Source organism: Lissotriton vulgaris, chromosome 10, assembly GCF_964263255.1.
Source record: "Lissotriton vulgaris chromosome 10, aLisVul1.2, whole genome shotgun sequence".
In the NCBI taxonomy this organism is placed as follows: domain Eukaryota; kingdom Metazoa; phylum Chordata; class Amphibia; order Caudata; family Salamandridae; genus Lissotriton; species Lissotriton vulgaris.
In genome coordinates this window covers 454,927,540-454,942,548 of record NC_141698.1, presented here as the reverse complement: position 1 = coordinate 454,942,548, position 15,009 = coordinate 454,927,540, and the positions used below count along the sequence as shown (strand labels likewise).

Below are 15,009 nucleotides of genomic sequence, written 5' to 3'. Positions count from 1 at the left end.
AAAACATTTAATTAAATCTATTTTTAAGTCCAAATGAACCTTACCTGGGATCATCTGCACTTGCATTGATTTTTATAAAGTTTTTGAATATGTTGAAGATGTCTATGTTGGAAAAACTACAAATACATGCGAGTAGCCTGTCTTTGTCTGGTGTACTCCTAACCAGTAAATCATGCGTACACTACTTGCTCTGTAAATGGCACACATAATCACAATTAATTTACAGCATCCAATCTAGAACCTATTATGGCAGAGCTATCTTGATTTTGGAGTACTGCCAGACTATTTCTCTAGTCATCCTGAAGGTGCTATTCCAATTATGACTTTGCAATTGCATCCGAGTTTTTTGGTCGCTGTTAGACCTGGCACCATTGGCGTGGGTCTCCCTTACATTTTTTACTGTTGCGTCTTATGTTTGTTTTTGCTGGTTTTAGATGCTTTTGGGCACTGTGCCACTGCTGTTCAGTGCAAGTGCTCCCTATAGTAAATTGATGTATTGATTAGTGACTCCATGATTGGCTTGTTTGGTTTACTTGTCAGACCCTAGTACAGTGCAGTGCTGTGCCCAGGGCTTGTAAATCCAATGCTGCTAGTGGGCTTGCAGCCCTGATTGTGCCACCCACCGGAGCAGCTTGTAAAGTGTGTCTCAGGCCTGCATTGCAGAGCCTTTGTGCAGTCTGGTACTGCCATGTTGACTGGACAAGTGCACCCAATTGCCAGTCCCTAAACCTTCCCTTTTATACATATTAGTCACCCCTAAGGTTGGCCCAAGGGCAGGGTGCATTGTAGGTAAAAGGTAGGACATGCCCTGATGTGTGTGGCATGTCCTAATAGTTGGTTTTAACATTCTGTGTTTGAAAATACCACTTTTAGAAAGTAGGTATTTTCTTGCCTAACTATTCTAGCCTGCCTCTGCTAGGTTGTGTATTCCTTGTTTGGAGTTTGAGTGACAGGGGCTGGGGAATTCCAGGAGACAGGGTGAGTCAGCACAGGGCTGAATAGAGAGATCTCATGCAGATGGGAGAGAGGAGTTGCGCCTGGGACCAATGCTGGCTCCACCTCATGTGGTGTGTCTGATGTCCCTGGCCTACACTGTGAAAAGAACGAAGGAGTCTTGTCAACAAAGTGCTCCAGGACTGACCAGAACTATTCTGGGTTAGGTACAGACACTCTTCCTTCAGAGACCAAGGATTTTGTTGTATAAATATTGAGACCCAAGAACTTTAGATCACTTCTGGGAATCAAGACGAACCTTTGCTGCGGAGAAGAACCAGGAAGCTGAAGGAGGAGAACACCCTTGTGCTGTGTGTTTGGGGGTTGGCCTGCAGTGGTTGCTTAATTTGCCAAAGAAAGGAGAGGAGAAAGGGACTGAGTGTGCTTTCTATCAACTTGAAGAAGAATCTCCAAAGGCTTGAACTAGAGCTTGCCTCCTTCCTCAAGTCTCAGGGATGCAAGACTTCAGCAACCAGCTCCCCCCTGAGTTCCGTTGCTGGGAATCGAAGTGCCTGCTGTTGTGCTGGGCCTTCTGAGAGACTGGGTGCGCTGGGAGCTGGAAGCGCGACGCAACAACGAGAAGCATGTCGCAGCCGCTATCATCGCATCGCCGAGAAAGCGAGCTGCCGCTGTCATCATCGCATCGCCGAAGCGGGGCGCATCGCCGGAGGAGCGGGACGCTGACACGGAGTTCATCGTCGCATCACCGGAGAAGTGCGTCACAGGGCCTGTCGCAGCTCCAAAGATCATCGAGTTGCCGCACAGCCATCGGGCGTGCACGCATCGCACCAACGTTGTCGCCTCGCAACCGAGATGCCATTTTGTCGCCTCACACTGGAGAAGAGTATCGCATCGAAGTGCCATCTTGTCGCATCGCACCGGAGAGCAGTAAGAAACAGACGCATCACCTCTCCACACAGTAAGGAAGCGAGCATCAGCTCCCCTGCACAGCAGTAAGAAACCAACGCATCCTCTCTCCTGAGTGTGAGGAACCAACGCATCTACTTCCCTGCGACCCTTTTGCTTTCTTCACGTTACTCATTCAAGGTACATTGAGACTAAAGTGTTGCATTTACAACTTGAGAGAACTGAACTATTTTATAACATTTAATGTCTATTTTTGAGTTCAGTATTGTGGATTTTTGTTGTTTGGTCTTGTGTTAAGTCTTTATAGAAATACTTATTTTTATAATACAACCTGTGTGGTGTTCATCTGTAGTGTTATTACTGTATGTGTTCACAAATGCTTTTCACACTGCCTCTGAGATAAGCATGCCTGCCCGTGCCAAGCTACCAAGGGGTTGAGCAGGGGTTATTTTAGGAGTGTAGCCCCTTACCCTGACTAGACACAAGGGTCCCTATTTGTCACAGGTACCTACCTATGCCAACTAGAGACCCCCAAATCTACCAGTCGCTTTGGGGGAAATGTGTAAAACAAATGTTATTACATTTTTCATTATCATTTTGTGTTGGGTTCTTTTTATATGCAATGTGAAGAGTGGCTTGTTGAATTGTGAACTGTCAAAGTTTGCATCCTTCATCAATGGTGCATGACATTTTCATCAAGGTTGATTTTCATGTGTTTGTATATATTTGTTTTCCAGGAACCAGGATCATTGCCCCCAAGCTTGGCAGCATTCTGTCCGTGGGAAAAAGGTACTTTGGTCTACGTGGGTTTTGGAGTGGAGAAGGAGGTACTCTTCTACAGTCTGCACAATAAACAGGTATGAATAACCAAATTGTTCTTTTTAAAGGGTTGCAAGAACACCTTAAAGCCCAGTACTGGAATTTCATTCAGCGTTGTGTGGAGATTTAAAATTAATTGACCAAGCTTTGTGAAGTCCCCAGTGGTATAAAGGGTGACAACTTGTATGGATCCAGACGAGCTGTGTGGTGTCTCAGTACTTTATGCTGGTATTAAAGAAGCTATCTTTGGCAGACATGCATTGTCTGAGCTTGCACTAGCAGAGCATTGTAGTGAAATAGTGAGTCTAAAATTATTTTGACAGATCTCTGGGTGTAGTTTCTTGACTAACATAGGAGCGTGTGCAACAGCACATGACTTAATGGGGTGACCAAGCTGTGAAAAGACCAAAGACTATGAGCTTGTTGCCAGTCTCCATCAGTATGCCTTTGTTTTTCTGTGAAAGTATCTCCCAGGGTTTGATGCTTATGTTGGTGCCTTTGGAAATGGCATGCTTATCCATCTACTTACAATTAATGCTTTTCATACTGCCATAGCAGTCCTTGTATTAAAGTAGTTTCCATGGGGGTGTGGGCAGGTTGACTGATGATCAGATTCGCCTTACAAGTGCTTCACTGACCTCTGATGTTTCCTTCCTGATGTTCTGTTTATTCTAAGCCCTGACGCTTGCAAAGAAGCCAGGCAGTGGTTGGGAAGAAGCCTGGCAGTATGTGAGTACCAATGGTGTGACCATTGATAGACTCTGATCTTTATCTTGATCAAACCAAATGGCTAGTCACCTCTTAATATGGCCGCTACAAGGTGAACCTACGATGGAGATCTGTCTACAGGATTCAAAGAAGCTGATGACACAAGGCAAGTAATTGGGCCTAGACTGAGACAGGAGACAAGGAGATTAACTAGGCTCCTCCCCAGGAAAGGATAAGCAGAGATGAGCTCCCCAGATGTTCAGGGAAGTTATTGAACAGTGTGTTTAACCACATCGCTGCTAGACCTATTTTTCTCCTGTGCTGGGGTCCAATATTAATGGGTGTGGTCATGACGAGCTCAGTTCGTCATGAGCACATGGCCACTGTGCCTCATGACGAGCTGAGCTCGTCATGAGCACGGAAGGGGTTAATGGGGCAAAGGCAAGGTGATGTTCTAGCTTTCCCCTCCTTTACAGGCATTCACATACAATAAATGTATTCCTAATACATGTAATACTCGCTGTGTTAGCAAAAAGACTATGCTTCTTTCTGGGTTCCAATTTTAGGCAGAGTTGCTGGAACAACCTTTGACGACTGTGTCACTACAAGGGGCGCCTAGTGTTTCAACCTTCATTAGGCACTAAATGACCATAATTGGGGAACCAGAAAGAAGAGTCTTTTACTACCACAACATGTTTTATGTGCATTTGGCACGAATATATTGTATGTGTCAGTGCAAGTATGTATAAGAGTTGAGTGCACAATCTGATCATGACCCTAAGAAAGTCTTTGTCCCCTGGCTGAGGCCCTAGACAGGCTGAAACATGTTGATCATAGGAATGATGCACTATAATTAACCCCATTGTCCCGCCATCTCTTGTTTTTAGCAATTCTTAGGGATCCAGGAATAAACTACTGACATTGGAAACCCTAGCTAGGATTTTTTATTACAGTGACCCCACACCTCATTCTGGTACAAATCTTCCTCAGACAGGCAGCCCGTTTGCCCCCCAAAATAACTTTTGGGCAAACATGGCAACCAGATGATGAAGCATGCCACCAAGGTTGGTAGGTGAGGGTTTGTCATAAAAGAATTTAAGACCCTATACGGACCTGTAGCCAAGAAACCGCCTCGGTGTACGTGCGCGGTACAAATTTTTTAACATAACATAACATGTAGCATCCTCCATTGCCACCTATTGGAGAGAAATTTTCTTGTGGGTGACAATCTTTCACCGTGATAGCTTGTTCTGCTTTTTTTTTTTTGTCCTCATCTCACCAATAGAGATCTGCAGATTTAACAAGCCGTCGTATCTTACAGATGGGCGCCCCATGGCTATCTGCTTTCGTCTAGGTCAGCATGACCTGCCCTGGGTAGTGAGGGCTTGGTATAATCATAGGACCCGGGGGAAGGACTAACACTTCAGATTACTATTGTAGAAGCAAAAACTAATTGCAAATCCTGACCCCAGCTTAACAAAAGTTGCCAAATGTTAATCGGTGTCTCCTTGCTCCCCTCTTGCTCTAATCGTGCCATAACGAACGAAGCTTTAAGCCAGTCTTCTCTGTTCGGGGGATAGATTCTTTCTACTTCATACATATCTCCCTCCCAGCGAGCAATATGAGGTATAGCAACAATCCCCTATGGATCTGTGATAAAACCAAGTTAGTAGAGCCATTACCCCCCAAAAAACACCAACTGGAGGTTGATCTCGATGTCAACTTTGAAGATATCCGATAAGGAGTCTCCCACATCTTTCCAGTAAGATCTTAACTCCGGACATTCAAAAAAGATGTGGATGTCATCCGCATTCAGTGATTTACATCTAGGACAATTAGGGGGGGGGGGGGGGGGGGGGGGGGGGGCGGAGCAAACTGGGCTACCTTGGCCAGGGTATAGTAAAGTCTGTTAAGAACGAAAAAATATTCTTTTTTTAAGCTGGCTGGTTTGATGTATTTATAAAGTAGTTTAAAAGATGGCTCAAAAAATTCTTCAATATTATGGTCAAGAGGAGATTGGTTCTAAAACTGATGATTGGCATGGAAGGTCTATATCATCTGCTTCAAGAAGCCTCATATACCACATGAATATCTTTCTTTTTTGGCTGGACATTTTGCAATAGCCGCTCTAGCTCCCAATTGCCTCTTATTTCGCCCGCTCCTGCCTCGTACCATGATTTAAGTTGAAAGTACTTACACTTAGAGCGTGCAGGGCCTATCTTAGCTCTTAAAACCTCCCATGGAAGAATTCCATCTACATCCATCAAGTCAGACCACTTAACCACACCCGCTCTCTTAATTGGTATTGCAAAACTATCTCTAAGGCAGAGTGGGGTCCCGGGGGAATCCCATATGGGAGCAAAATCAGAGAAATATCTGCGTCTCACTTTATACCTTGTCTCCAGGGCGGCCTTAAGGACCTTGAGACGCACATGTTTAAAATATCTTGGAGCCCCAAACTTATATAGGAAACCTTCTCCTCCACTTCCCCCCTCGACCATCGCCTTCTCACCCAGAAGCCTACCCATGTTGTATCATCTGGGATTGAAAGCAGCATCCTAATACCCTTAAATTGAAAAGCAATTAAGCACCATCTGATGTCGGGAAGGGCCAACCCACCTTTCGTGAGCCTCCTCCTCAGCTTTTTCCAGGACTTCCTTGCGCTTTTATCCCCCCAGATAAAACTCCCGATTTTACCCTGGATCTTACTAATGCTCCTACTAGGGAAGACTAAAGGAACTGCATTGAACAGATAGGTCAACTTAGGGAGAATACTCATCTTCACCAAATTGACCTTCCCATCGATCGTCAAGGGAAGATTCCTCTATCTGGCGAAGAGGTGATCGATTTCCTTAATGGTTTTCTCCAAGTTGATCAGGGGGATTTTATTCAGATCTTTAACAATTTTAATACCCAAATACTTAAATGTGTTATTGATGGGGCCTCCCCTATAGTCGATGTTCCAACACATCACTTCCGTTTTAGAGGAATTGGCTAGATAACCAGAAGTAGAGCCAAATTCCTCCAACAGATTTTCGAGCGTGGAATAGTTGCCTCCGGATTACTGGTATATATAATAATATCATCAGCATACAATGCTATAATACTATGATAATTTAGTGATTTTAAAGGACAGATTAAATCATCTAACCTAGTAGCTTGCGCCAAGGACTCAATATAAATGTTAAATAAAGAGGGGATAAGGGGCACCCCTGCCTAGTTCCTCTCTAGATGTCAAAGCTAGAAGTCAGGGTGCCATTCAGCATGATCTTTGCGGAGGCTCCCCGGTAACAATTCCTCAAGGTCTGGACAAAGACAGGGCCCATGCCCATCCCCTAGAGAACCCCCAGAGATGTTATGTTATGTTAATTTCGATTTATATAGCGCCAAATCACCGACAGGTCTCTTAGCGCTTGCTTTGGGAAACTGTCCTGGCTTTCCCTGCGAGATAACCCCTACTGGGCATCCCCAAGGTGAAGACCAGGCATCCCATCGCAGTGGGGCCGTAGTGGAGATTAAGCAAGCTATTGCCCAGAGTTGCAGAGTGTGAACCCATGATTCGAGTAGGCACTGAGACGAGAATTATCGAGTCCGTGGACATTTTTAGCTCAAGACCCTGACGCATCGGGAATTGAACCCTGGTCCCGGGTCTGACCTCTGCATCAGGGTTTGCCTCCTCTAACCAGTGAGCCACACTTCTCCACGGATACCTCCAGCAGACCCTGTCGAAGGTCTTGGCCGCATCCAAGGCCACCACTGCCAAAGGATCCATTCTCACCACAGCCAAATAGATAGTCCCAATCAACAGTTGTGTCTGTTCCTGGATGTACCTCCCTGTAATAAAGCCCTTCTGGTCAAGTCAAGTCAAGTCAAAGATAGCTTTATTCGGTATTTGGCAAACACCATATAAGCAGACACAACAAAATACAATAAAAACACAACATTTGACACTTGGATTAAAAAGGGAAATCACTGCAACAAACTCTTCTTCGTTACACTTGGCAATCAAGTAACCTAATATTGAAAGCCATAAAATCATTTCATAAAAACATTTAGTACAAAAAATAAATTCCTAGGATTATTAAGAAGGTTGAGGTAAATATAACATATTTATGTATTATGTGGTGTTATTAGGCACAGAATAATACTCCAGCAAACCCTCAGCCTTCTAATCATTTCTCATGGTTCCTCTACATTTTATAATGAATGACAAGAATTTTATCACCACTACGATAGTGAGCTCATCTTGGAGCAAGTACAATTTATGAAGGGCAGTCTTACAGCTTCTCAAACCCCACAGTTTTAATAGTGGCAGCAAGTGTTTTTTCCTCCCCCACTGATAATACTTGCAGAAAAGAATACAATGTATATTGGACTGGGTGGCTACTCCGTCACACGGACATTTCATCAATTTCCCAGACCAATCATTTGGGGCAGGGAACGTTATTAGCCTGAAGAAAGAATCCGTCCTCAATCGTGCTAAAAGCATTCTATGATAGCATGAAAAATTTGGCCCCAAATAAGGATGAAGGCCATGATCATGGAGGATCTGGCGATGGGCTATGATGGTAGGCTTATTCCCATCTAGATGATATCTCCTCTCCTCCAGTAGGCCAAGGCATGTCTCTTTTAATACTTTTTTTGACACTTGGGCACATGAGGTTGGGTTCAAAAACAATTCTGGTTGGCCGATAGAATTCAGAAATTTTTTAACATAGGCCAGCCATGGCTGTTTGGCGCCGTTAGCTTGCTGCAGGCAATCATGAATTACTTCCCTATTGAAGGTCGTGTCCTCGCATGTCCAAATCTTGTGCCACAACATGACTGGCGCTAACTTTATCAGATCACTAATGTGGGATCTGTCAAGTTCATTGTGGCATATAGTAGTAGATGTGGAACGCGGGACACCTAAAAGATGCCTCAGGAAAGCATTTTCCACCCTTTGGATTTCCGAGCTATCTGCAAGTCCCCAGATCCCCGCCCCATAGACAGCTGTAGACACACATTTTGCTGCATAAATCTTAAGTAGTGTGTCTACCGGTTTCCCGCCAAGTTTTTTGGCAAATTGCTTGACCGCCCCTATTGAGCGGGCAAAGGCCAGGTTCCGGGAGGCAATCGCTGTAGACCATGTCCCCCTATTATTAAAAATAATTCCCAGATAAGAAAAGGTTTTAGTCATTGCTATCTTTGAATCGTTAACAAAGGTTTTGCAGTCAGGTGCTTTTTTTCTGGTGGTACAAGACATCGTGAAAGTTTTCCCCACGTTTATTTTTAGGCCTCTAGAGCTCATGAAGGTTGCAAAGCCCATTAATGCCTTTTGGAGTCCCCGCTGAGTGCGGGCCATAATCACCGCATCATCGGCGTATAACAATAATGGGACAGCGAGACCATTTATCTTGGGGTAGTCCACCTCCAGATCATTTAAGAAATCTGCTACCTCGTTAATGTATAGGTTGAATAAGAATGGCGCAAGTATGCAGCCCTGGCGAACGCCTTTTGCTATTGGAAATTTTCTAGTTCGCTCGCCATTTTTGCCAAATCTCACCGTGGCGCCTGCGTCTCTATACAGCTCCTGGCTAAAGCTTAAGATGTTTTTATCTATTCCCATTGTGCCCAGGGTTTTCCACAGTATTCCATGATCCAAACAATCGAACGCCGAGGTTAAGTCGACGAATGTTAGGAACAGGTTCCCTTTTTTTGAACCAATGTATTTATTCATTATAAGGGACAGGTTTAAACCCTGCTCTATTGTTCCCAAACCCGACTTAAAACCATACTGGAATTTTGAGAGTATCCCATTGCTATTGGACCAAGTTGGCAATTTGGTTAGCAACACCCTGCCTGCCACTTTCATTAGGTTGTCTAGCAGGGAGATGGGGCGGTAACATTTTGGGTCTTGTCTGTCCCCTTTTTTAAATATTGGGATGACTATTGCTTCATTCCATGTATGGGGGAAACCTAGTTTAGTGTAAGCGTTCAGTACATTTGCTAGTAAGGGGGCCCAAAGATCTACATTCCCCTTGAACAAGTCAATGGGGACTCCATCAGGTCCCGGGGCCTTTAAGCTAGCACTCTGGCAAATCGCTTGTTCCAGGTCTGCAGGAGTAAATATTACTTTTAGTGGGAAATTTCCCTGAGACTGTGAAAGAACCTCTCGCCCCACATCCATCTCATCTCCCAAAGCAAGTGATTCTTTCTTATAGAGGGAGGTAAAATAATTGACCCAGACGTCTTCTGATATGCCTATTTCCAGGGAGTCTACCTTCCTATCCAGGAAGAAGGGGGCATTAATTTCCTTCCAGAACGACGTGTTATCCCTTAGGGCGCTTGCCTTTATCAGGGCTTCCCACGCTGCATTTTTAAGTTCTTTCTTTCTGGTCAGGAGGGTCAGCTTGTAAGCTTGTCTAGCCTCCTTAACTCGGCCGCTATCCCTAGGGACGGTCTTTAAAGCCTGTAAAAGGACTTTGTGTGCATTAGTACAGGCCCGATTGAACCAGCCATGTAATCTCGTATCATCTCCTACCTTTAATTTTTTGGTTAACTTGGCGTTTATTGTGACTTTAATCCCTTCATACGCCTGTATTATTAGCCCGGGGTTGATGTTTGGTTCCAGACAGGTGGCAAATTGACTAGATTCTTTCTGCACCAGATCTTTCAGGAAGTTTGTGGGTTCAATTTTTGCCCATTTGATGGCGTAGCCATTTTTCCTGGCCAGCGCCACTGAACGACCATGCAGTATATTCATGGTACTTATTTTTTGGGTCCCAGATTTCCCTAATCTAAGGGAGGTGCTAATAGGAAAATGGTCGCTTATTGCTAGATCCTCCGTATCAAAACCCCTCACCCAGCCTTGATTCCTATTGGAGACTAGAATGAAGTCAATTACAGTGCCTGCCCCGTGGCCAAAAAAAGTTGTCTGAAACGCTACGGGTGGCTGACAAAGTTCATTTGCAAAGGCCAAATCCCATTCATGCATGAATTGATTAAGCAAATTGCCCCCTATGGAGTGTTCAAAGTGCGTGGTAGGGTCCCCTTTTAAGTCAAAAATGCCACAGTTTTTTGTTTGACTATAGGGGCATAGGTGACAATTAAAATCCCCTGCTATGAGTAAGCAGTCTGCCGCCTGCCCACCTCTCTTTAACAATAAGTCCAATTCCACTATTAAGGTTTTAACCTCAACTTGTGGCGCGTTATTATAAAGGTTGATCAGAAAAACAGAGCGCCCCTTTGATTTAATGAACAGGCCTTGTAATAAACTCCCTACGCCTGCTTTTGGTCCGCTTGCCTCATGCGTACTCTGTTCTACGTTACAGAGGTTAGAAGTAAAGATACACAGTCCCCCAGAGCCTCTGCCTCTGTTGCCCTGGATCGAGGGAACATAAAAAGTGCTAAAACCCTCGATGTGGGTCTCATCTAAGTCCCAGCACTCCTGTAGGCAGATTATGTCCTGCCTTTCCATAAAAGTTAGGAATAGCTGGTCCCGCACTTTTTTAGCCAGCCCAGCAATGTTCCACGATGTTATTTTTAGCGAACATTTCTCCACATTGGTTGGACTGGATTCATCCTGACTAATTTGTGAGACAATACCCACGGGCAGGGCTCCAATCTCATTTCCAATTTGAGTCTTAGTCTTGTCTGCTGTGCTCAGATGTGGATGCGTGCTGGTGGTTTCAGTTGTAAACTCAAGTCCGCTCTCCATCAGAGGCTTACTAGGTTTTTCTATTGGATGCTGGCCTGACAAGTTTCCACCCCCCGTGTCATACTCTAATGTAATCTCTGTCATCATGGGGTTGGTGTTTTCTGACTGGGGAGAGACATCATAGATCTTTAGTTGGGGGGGCTGGGACTTGTGATACCCCTGTAGTGTCCTTTGTTGGTCAATCGACCATGTCTAGGCAGTCATATCTGTTCCTTGTGGGAACCCCCCCCAATAATCAGGATTTGGGTTACCTCTACTATGGTACCAGGGGCGAGAATCCCAACCTCTGTTCCAGTAATTATTGTTGTTCCTATTTCTGCTTCTATTAGTGTACCCCACCTGTGTCCAAGGCCAGTCTTGGACTTCATCCCAACCAGTTGTATTCTCATAATTGGGAACATTTAACGGTGGATTAAAGAAGGAGAGACGCTGTACGTCCACCCCCCCCCCTTTTTTCTAGCGCTGGCCAAGAAGCGATATAGTCAACCATGGCTGGATCTTCACAATTGACTATAACACAGTCACCCTGTAGGCTTTTTTTCGTGTCCCCAATCCAAAACACTCTTCTGACTGAATTTATTCTGCTAAGATGCGATGGCTGAATAGGTCTGTTTTGACTTAGCCATTGCAGAACTTTGTTCCTTAGTGACCACGGGGGCTCCTCCGAGCCCTCTGGCAGTTCTGACACCCCTGTTAGGACAACAGTGTACGGGGTAGCTTCAGGTGGGAGATGAAACGACCGCCTGAACCTAGTGCCCGTCCTCTGTTTTCCCTGAGATTGGAAGGACTGGGTTTTTTGTGATTTATGTGTCGTATCCTTAAGATTGGCTAACTGTGTGTTTAGAGCCACTAGGGCTGGGGTGGGTTGTGCATTATCGCTGGTAGTATTGGGTTGGCCATTCACCTCTGCATTTAGGGGTTTAGGGGTATTTTGTGAGTTTTGTTTGATACTTTTAGTCTGGGTGTTTCCTTCTTTATCTTGTACACGGGGCTTTGGACATGCAACTGGTAAGGGAATTGGTTGAGCCGGTTTAGCCGGTTTAACTGGCTGTTTGGTTTTCCCCTCCCCCGTGTCCAGGGTACTCAATGACTTCTGAGTAAATACAGGAGTATTCAATTTAGCAAGTTGTTTTTCAATTATCCTTATACTTTTTTCCAAGGGTTTCAGATGGTATTTTAACAATTCCCCCATGCTATTTGTGAGAAAGTCATGTAGTGTCACACATGTGGTGCATGGTTTGTGTATACCGCCTGCTGCACCTAATGCATCCAGGTTCCCCAGTGGCGCATTGTTCTGTGGGGGCATGTTAGGGATCACACTGGTGGTGGGTGATGGGGTTTGGAGCACTACAATGTTATTACCATTCTTATTCAGGTTGCAAGGGTTCACACAGTTAGGTAGAGCCGATGTGATCTCATGTGTAATCAACCCCTTGCTTGGCCTCTTAGGTATGGCACCCTCCCTTTCCCCCGTGGAGTTAGGTTCTAACGCCATATCTTGGTTATGTATAAGTTGTAAGTCCGGTGTTTTTTCCAGATCCTCCACAGAATCAGGTCCTAATGACAATTGTGTTGCTGACAGGTCCACAGTATTTGGAACTGTGTGAACTAGTGCACTTGCTTGATTCAACAGGGGAGTGATCGGACCCTTATGAATTGGAGTTTGTGCTAAAGCCAAGGGGCCCATTGACGATCTTTTTCTGGCCATCTCCAGTTCGTGAGACACCCGTCGATCTATCAATTGGATAGTATTATCAATGGCTGCATTGGCCTTATTTAGAAATAAGTCAAGTGGACCAGTTATGTCAGTGGTTTTATCTGTCTTTTTGCTTCTAGTAGCTCTGGTCATGATCGGACGCTGTGCGTCTCAGACGTAATAACTACTAGGTCACGAGCAGACAGGTCTCACTGTTGAATATTAACTAGGATGTAAGATCCCACAATTTTTTATCAACACAGAACAAAAAATGGGTAGGGGACAAATAAAAACACAAATACCGTGGCCCAGTCCAGTCTCTCACAGTCTGGAACGGGCTGAAACGGGCCCGCCCTTGGCCCGGGCTTCGCCTCGCGCTTCTCCTCGCGCGCGTCCCGCGTTGCGTGTAATGCGGTTCAATTTATGGGGAGGTTTGTGCACGGGGGTGTTACCGCCGGGGGAAGAGGCACCAGGTGGAAGAAGCAAAGGCTTCTGGGCCTCGCAGTCCCCCGGTGCAGGCAGCCAATGGTGATGGGGTCAAGCGCTTGCTGGGAGCTGACAGGCACTCCGTCGACCACGGAAGAGCTCCCACCAGCAGCGCAACCTCGCTGGAGTCAGGATACAAGGCAAAGAGTTTGCACAAAAAGCGCTCCTCGCTTCTGATGCTGTAGAGAGTTCCTTTGCAGGCAGTGGTAGGTTTGTGAGCGGCACCCGCGGAGCGGGTGTCGCGAAAAGTTAAAGGCGGCAGGTAGGGGGCGTTACCGCCGGGGGAAGAGGCACCAGGTGGAAGAAGCAAAGGCTTCTGTGCCTCGCAGTCCCCCGGTGCAGGCAGCCAATGGTGATGGGGTCAAGCGCTTGCTGGGAGCTGACAGGCACTCCGTCGACCACGGAAGAGCTCCCACCAGCAGCGCGACCTCGCTGGAGTCAGGATACAAGGCAAAGAGTTTGCACAAAAAGCGCTCCTCGCTTCTGATGCTGTAGAGAGTTCCTTTGCAGGCAGTGGTAGGTTTGTGAGCTGCACCCGCGGAGCGGGTGTCGCGAAAAGTTAAAGGCGGCAGGTAGGGGGCGTTACCGCCGGGGGAAGAGGCACCAGGTGGAAGAAGCAAAGGCTTCTGGGCCTCGCAGTCCCCCGGTGCAGGCAGCCAATGGTGATGGGGTCAAGCGCTTGCTGGGAGCTGACAGGCACTCCGTCGACCACGGAAGAGCTCCCACCAGCAGCGCGACCTCGCTGGAGTCAGGATACAAGGCAAAGAGTTTGCACAAAAAGCGCTCCTCGCTTCTGATGCTGTAGAGAGTTCCTTTGCAGGCAGTGGTAGGTTTGTGAGCGGTCAGTATTAATCAGACTAGGAACCAGTGAACCAGTTTAGCCATTCTCCCTGCCAGAATACCCATAAAGATCTTATAATCGGCATGCAGCAGGGAGATCGGACGGTAGGATTCATCCTTTTGTGGGTCTTTTCCCAGCTTCAATATCAAAACGATGATAGCTTCCTTCCAGGATCTAGGGGACCACACCTGTTGGACTATATACTGAGTTAAATAAAGTATACAGTACCGGGGTCAATTCGTCCGAAAGAAGTTTATAAACTTCATTCGGAAGAGCATCCAGACCAGAGCCTTTATTGTTTTTAGATCTCTTTATTTGATCCCTAATCTCTTCTGTGGAAATAGGGGCGTCAAGAGAGACCCGACTAGCTTCAGTTAAAGTAGGCAGGGATTTGCCCCATATCCAGAAATGTATTTTATCCTGGTGGGAGCCAGATTTTCCTTGTACAAATTCGAAAAGAGAGAAAGAAGACACTTTTGCAGGTCTTCCATCTTGCTAGATGTATCTCCATTACTGTGGATTATCAATTCATTGATGTTATTTTTCGAACGATCAGTCCTGGCTTTCCCTGCTAAAAGAGCACCTGCTTTTTCCCCATATTCAAAATTTTCCATATTTTTCGCAAGCCATTATGCCCTACATTTCTGGTCCAACCAGACTCCTAAGCTCCTGCCTAGCTCCCTCCAGTTCTTTCTGAACTTGTACCAATCTATCTAAGCTCTCCTGATTGAGACAGTTCCTCTTGGCTTTTAATTCCATTATCTTTCCCTCAATAGAATGTAATTCCATGGCCTTAGCTCAATTTTTGGAGCTTATTAGAACATGCAGCATGCCTCTCAGACTAGCTTTATAAGCATTCCATACATGGTCTATGTTCGTGGAAGCCAAGTTTAATGAAAA

General features: G+C 45.7%; 1 protein-coding gene across 1 annotated transcript in view; it reads left to right on the top strand.

Moving 5' to 3' along the window:
* The window catches only part of WDR90 (WD repeat domain 90), a 1,374,469-nt gene that overhangs the window by 1,323,312 nt on the left and 36,148 nt on the right, over positions 1–15,009 (top strand). The window contains exon 41 of the mRNA XM_086941318.1: positions 2,598–2,717. Within this exon, the coding sequence (XP_086797444.1) occupies positions 2,598–2,717 (120 nt within the window). The remainder of the gene's footprint in view (positions 1–2,597; positions 2,718–15,009) is intronic.